The 6301-nt window shown below is 46.5% G+C and overlaps 1 protein-coding gene across 4 annotated transcripts in view; it reads left to right on the top strand.

Moving 5' to 3' along the window:
- The window catches only part of ABHD6 (abhydrolase domain containing 6), a 45489-nt gene that overhangs the window by 14646 nt on the left and 24542 nt on the right, over nucleotides 1-6301 (top strand). For all 4 annotated transcript variants that reach the window (XM_019536867.1, XM_019536866.1, XM_019536868.1 and 1 more), the window contains exons 2-3: nucleotides 550-618; nucleotides 2580-2721. In XM_019536867.1, coding sequence (XP_019392412.1) covers nucleotides 2603-2721 — 119 coding nt within the window. In that variant the 5' untranslated portion in view covers nucleotides 550-618; nucleotides 2580-2602. The remainder of the gene's footprint in view (nucleotides 1-549; nucleotides 619-2579; nucleotides 2722-6301) is intronic.

Here is a 6301-nt window from a genome sequence, read left to right as displayed (position 1 = left end):
GATTTAGGCTGGATATCAGGAGGCGCTACTTCACGGTCAGGGCGGCTAGGATCTGGAACCAACTTCCAAGAGAAGTGGTGCAGGGTCCTACCCTGGGGGTTTTTAAGGGGAGGTTAGATGAACACCTTGCTGGAGTCGTATGACCCCAGTACTCTTTCCTGCCATGGCGGGGGGTCGGACTAGATGATCTACTCAGGTCCCTTCCGACCCTAGAAACTATGAAACCTAGTCTGCCTTAATTTTCTTAACCATCATCATCCTCATTTTCAGTTTCCATCTTTCATTTTCCCCCCAGTTAAGTCCAGCAATTACTGCTAAGTTACCTAGTGCCTGGGTACCACGAGTAGACCCTGGATTGTTTCTGCTACCTCACCAGTTTCTAATCTTTTTGCTTTCCTTTAATCTTTGTTCTGGATGTGGACTGGATGTTTATTCTGAATGTGTTGTCATGCTGGATGGCTTGAATTTTTTAAATGAGTAGTGTTTCTGTTTCTAGGTCTGGCAGAAGAAAGTGACAGGAATATAATTTTGCCTTTTCCTTTTTACTAGTTTTTCCAGAACATCATCGGTACATTTTGGCAGTGGCATTCTCATCCTGGAGGAGGGCATCTCTCTAAGGTAAGCTAAAAGACTCTTACTGTTACATTTGGATCATGGTATGTAACTCCTCTTCCCATAAACTAATTAATTTTTGCAAGAAGTTATGGTAAATGTTTTCCATCTGTTACACGCTCATGTACCACCAAAGTTTAATGCAAAGATGTGCAGTGAGATGTTCATAGGGGCCAAATGGTAGCTCCAAGCTGTTTTTGGGACAAGATTAAGGTGTATGGCTAGAGACCTACTCAAATTGGTGATAGCACTAATTTGCTGGAGAGTGTATGCAGACTGGTGGTACAAGGGCTGGTGGATGCCAAATAGCACAACAGCTTCCAGGCTCATTCCTCTGGCCAATGTGGGTCACAATATATAGTTTTAATATGTTTGCTTATTTTAATAGGACCTGCGTATCACAGCTGTATGTTGGCACAGTTTATAATTACAATTGTCTGGTTTCTCTTTGGCAACCTGTATACTGAACAGTTATCAGAATGACTTAAAACAGTCACGCCAAACTCAGAAAGATTTATCCACAAATCTGATTAAGTTTAGACGTAACATGGACAGATTGTGAGGGAGGGGACCTGGAACTCGATAATCCTTGGATTTGAAATGTGCTCTTGTGAAGGAACAGTTATTGAGAAAATGCATGGCACATCAGACATGGGCGACTGGTGCCGCCTTAGTCAGGAGGGGCATGTGCCCCCCTGCGACCAGTTTCACTGCCTGGAAGCGGGGGGTCCCCTGCAGCCAATCTCGCTGCCAGGGGGGAAGAGGGAGGGAGGGTCCCCTGGCGGCAGGTCATGCTGCCCGGAGGGAGTTCCCCTGCAGCTGATTGCTATAGCTGCTCCTGGGAGTGGCTGCAGCGATTGGCTGATGCTTGCAGGGGGGGCATCGGAGCTCCTGCCTGCCCCGCCACCCATCACCTAAGTGGCGAGTGTGGCTGATCAGGAGACGCACTGGAGCTCTAAGGGGGTGCACATGCACCCCTGTGCACTCCCTACACATTGCCACTGACGTCAGATGTTCAGCATCGGGAACTGGATAATATGCTCATGATGTCTGTGGGGCAGGATTAATCCTTTAATACTGAAGTGCTTGCCTGCTGCCTGGGGGATAGGCAAGGTGAGAAACAAGCAAACAGATCTCATCACAGTAGGTAGACAGTTGCACTTCAAAAAGTGGGGTGTGTTAGCTGTCCCTGAAAATGTAGTAGCATAATGAGATCCTGAATTTGGAGTACTTCACGGTAGAAGCAGGGACTTTTTTAACATAGCAAGCACAAGTGTTCTCAGCACTGTGGAAGGACAGTGGGGTGCCTTGGTATTTTTTCTGAGGGGGATTAATTTGGATTGCATGAGTAAAAATACGATGCAGTAAAAGATGCCAGGGCTCTTTTCCCATTTTTCCTGAGACCAGTAATAGGTTCTGCTCCTTGATTAGCAGATGTCTGTATAAAGCAGTCATGAGCCTGGAGCAGGACACAGGCTGTCAAATTCTAGGTCAGCTATCGTACAACAGATTTTAGGGGTGGGGGGAAGGGAGATGGAGGAGACTGGGTGAAATAAATTCTTAATAAGCTCATTTTAGTTGTGTTCTTGTTCAGCCCTCAGGCGGTGTGGGTGGTGTGATGGAGTGAGCGGAGAGAATCCCTGTTTTGCATATATGCAAAGTGCTGTGAGAACTAAATTATAATCCAGTGTCTTTAATTTTTGTCTGAACTCATCATGAGAGCAGTTGTTCCAGTCCCTGGCATGATCCTGAGAAAGAATAAGTTTTCAGAAGTCAGATCTGTTGCGGGTATGAAAGCAATAACTGTTTTCAAGCTGAAAGCCACTTAGCTGCCTGCCTGCCTGGTATCTGCTCTATACTGTGGTGCCTTTAACAATTTCCTCCTCTCCCTGCAGTCTTGACTTAGTCATTTATTGATGTTAGTGTCTGTTTGTTATTAACCTTTGGATCCTTATTCATTTATGCAGGTGAAGTCGAGACTTAGAGCAACATGGACCTTGATGTGCTGAACATGTTTGTAATAGCTGGAGGCACCCTGGCTATCCCAATTCTAGCATTTGTAGCATCCTTTCTCCTGTGGCCTTCAGCACTGATCAGAATTTATTATTGGTGAGTCAAGAGCACTTGAATTTTAGCACTGCCTATGTTAATATTTTTTAATTTTTTTTGGGTCCATGCTGGAACATAGCTAATCTAAAATGTGTGGTTCCCAGGCTGACAGACTGTGCTTGATAACTTCCAGTTTTTCTCCAAAGATGCTGTCCCCATTCATCCTATTATTTGTATTATTTCCATTCTTATATGATTCTTAACACTAACTCGTAGAGAACTGCCAACAGGCCTGCACATACATAGCGTCCTGTTGTTCTAGATGTTGGACTGACTCTTGTTTCAAAGAGCTTGCCATCAACAAGATAACACAGGTGCAGGAGGGAGGAGGCAAGATGGGAACCAGAGGCTGAGTGACTTGATTGGCACAGAACTCTTCTGTGGCTTTGGGCAGGAATTGAACTGCATGGTAGGGGGAGCTGGGTTCAATGCAGTGGTCCCTTTTGGCCTGTAGGAAAGAAAGACGTAATGTTCAGCTTTGAAACACTTTCAAAGACAGGATTTTTTAGTGGCAAGGAATATCATTGAGGCTTGCTAAAATGTAACACAAATTGTCAAATGACTAACATGTTTTGGACATGTTTGGTGATTATAGAGATTAGAACCTTAATGTGTCAATAGAGCTCAGCCACAGCGTGCTTGTTTTCTTACTGTTCATAACATAAAACAGTCTCAGGATGAATAAAACTGCATTTCCGTATTGCACTCCCACTTGTAGGGCTCCTGTCTTTGGGCTGTGCCTTTGTTCCAGGTTGCTAGGCACATCTTGATTACCTCGCCTGCTTTCATTGGAGAAGGAGCCAAGTTCCCTCTGGGAACAGGCATCGTTTGCATGCTTCATTGTACGTGAGAGCAGGCTGGGGACAAACTGCTTGCTGGATAGCCACATCCATCAAGAGGGCAACTTGGAATGTGTGGGCAGGAGTAATTGTCACAGTGGAATGTGGATTCCAGCAGTTTATGAAAAAAAAGAAACAAAAGGACAGAGGGAATTAAAAATAAAGGAGAGACTGGCAAAGGCTTAATGCTGCTTCTGTGGACAGGGTTGGGGCAAGCTTCCAGCAAGATGGACTGGAAACATGGCACTTTCTTGCTCCCGAAAGTAGAAACCCCCTGTACAGCAGTAATCTGCACTGCAAATGCAGTTGTCAGGAGAGCCTGTGTAATTTTTATGGATATTTCATGAAAAGCTGCATTGCTGCAGCTTGCCGTTTCCCAAGGGAGAATGGGATAATGGGTTTCCCTGAGAGAAGCTTCAGTAGCACTCAGTGAGTTCCCTATAGTATGTACTGCCATTGTACTTCAGATGGCTTGGTCAGTCTTATTTCAAAATGGCAAGACTAGTAAGCGATCAGTTGGTGCCATGGATTTGATCAGTGATCAGGTGGTTTGCCTGTTTCTTAAATTCTAACAGTAACCTGCATGTTCTGTTCTTTGTCATGTTCTCTGCAGTCGCATCTTCCCCCAGGATTAATTTATATCTATCTATCTATACCTGTATAGATAGATAGATATATTTAGGGGTGTGTGTGTGTGTGTGCGTGTATGTATATAGTGTATGTGGGTATATACATGTATGTATAGTGTGTATGTGTAGGTAAGTGTGTGTGTGTGTGTGTGTATGTGTGTAGTTAATGAGAAAAATGTAAAAATGTTTTCAGGTTAATAGAACTTGGGTTTGTCTGGATCTCTCTCCTGAGCAGAAGTGCTCGAGAGAAGTATTATAGTCTTCCTCATTAGTTGGTTGCGTCTCATTCTCTCCAATCACAGGAGAGAGAGCTGCCAGCCTTGAATCTTCTTTTATCCCTGGAATTTAGGGGCACTTGTACATGTGATGATTGTCACGATGTACATGTCATGAAAATGTCATTTGTGTGGCTTAATGGCAGCATACGTTATACATGTGTCAGTTTTGGGGGTTTTAGATGAGTTTGCAATGCTGCAAATTGCAATGATGCAGCTGTCCTCTTGCCCCTTGGCTGTGGGAGAGGCGGGCAGGCTCCGCAGAAAAAAAAGAATTGGGCCTCTCGTGGCTTCTGCAGGTACCTGTTGAAGGAAGAAGTGGTGAGGGGCCTGATACTTTTGTTTGTTTGTTTTTGGGTGAAGCCTGCCTGAGGACTGGATGATTGCATGATGACAAATATGTATACTTATGGTACCACCAACAAAAAGTTAAAATCACGTGTTTGGGTTTAAATTGGGGCAATTATTTGGGCTGGAAGGCCACTTACGGAGTTTGGTGACCTGTTACGGGCCAGGTCAGAACCCGCACCGTCCCTGCCCGCTCTCCAAAACTCCCTAAGTGGTTCTGGTTCGGGGCCCAGCCAGACACTGTCACAGCCCTGTGATCCTGGTCCCAGCCCCAGCCCCAGGATCTCTATGGAGACCAGGCCGGGAGCCCTGTGGGCAGGATGCAATTGATTGTGCTGATGGAATGGGACTGCGGGTGGGCAGGGAGCAGCGTCTGGGAGCAGGGCAGGCAGGTGGGGCTGGGATCTTGCGACAGTGACAGCACAGGGCCATCATGCCCCCCTGCCCATGATTGTCATGGGAGACTTCAACTACCCAGACATCTTGTGGGAAGAGTGCTTGGCCAAATCTGAATGGTCACAAAGCTTTCTCTCATGCGTGGATGAGCTCTACCTGACTCAAGAAGTCTATGGGCCAATGAGAGGCAAAGCGCTGCTCGACCTGGTACTGGCTACAGGGGACAACCTAATCGGTTACCTAACTATCAAAGGGAAGCTGGGTGACAGTGACCACAAGCTGATCACCTTTACCATCCGCCGTAAAGCTGGCAAGTCAGTCAGCAATACAGAAGTCCTCAACTTCAGGAAAGCTGATTTTGACAAACTCAGGAGGCTTGTCGGTGAGGCCCCAAGGGACCATGATGCAAAAGGGAGGGGAGTTCAAGAAGAGTGGTTGCTCCTCCAGGGAGCAATCCCGGATACACAAGCAAAGTCTATCCCATTTTGGCGGAAAGGCAGCAAAAGGGCACAGCAGTCCCCTTGGCTCTGCAGGGAACTAGCGGACCTCCTGCATCTAAAAACAAAGACCTACAAAGGATGGAGGACTGGATCCACCTCCAGGGAGGAATACTCTGCACTGGTCCAGACCTGCAGAGACCAAATCAGAAAAGCCATGGCGCGACGGAACTCCAATTAACTACAAGTATCAAGAACAATAAAAAGTCCTTTTTTAGATATGTGGGGAGCCAGAGGAAAAGCAAGGGCAACATGGACTCCTGTTAAACCAGATGAGACAACTGACAGCTGACGCCCAGGAAAAAGCCAACTTGCTAAATGGATACTTTGCGTTGGTTTTTCACCAGTCCCAAGGGTGCCCTTACAGGATGGGAAGGCCTGGGTGAGGGAGATTCCTTACCTTCCATCAATGCTGACCTTGTGAAGAAACACCCTGAGAGGCTGGATACCTTCGAGCCAGCTGGCCTTGACAGTTTACACCCCAGGGTACTCAGGGAGCTGGCAGACATCATAGTCCAGCCCCTGGCATGGATCCTTGAGAACTCCTGGTGCTCTGGTGTAGTGCCCAAAGATTGGAAGAAGGCCAATGTGGTGCC

Source organism: Crocodylus porosus, unplaced genomic scaffold (assembly GCF_001723895.1).
Source record: "Crocodylus porosus isolate Cpor-Errol unplaced genomic scaffold, CroPor_comp1, whole genome shotgun sequence".
In the NCBI taxonomy this organism is placed as follows: Eukaryota; Metazoa; Chordata; order Crocodylia; family Crocodylidae; genus Crocodylus; species Crocodylus porosus.
The sequence above is the reverse complement of the archived record's forward strand: the minus strand, read 5'-3'. Positions and strand labels throughout refer to the sequence as shown.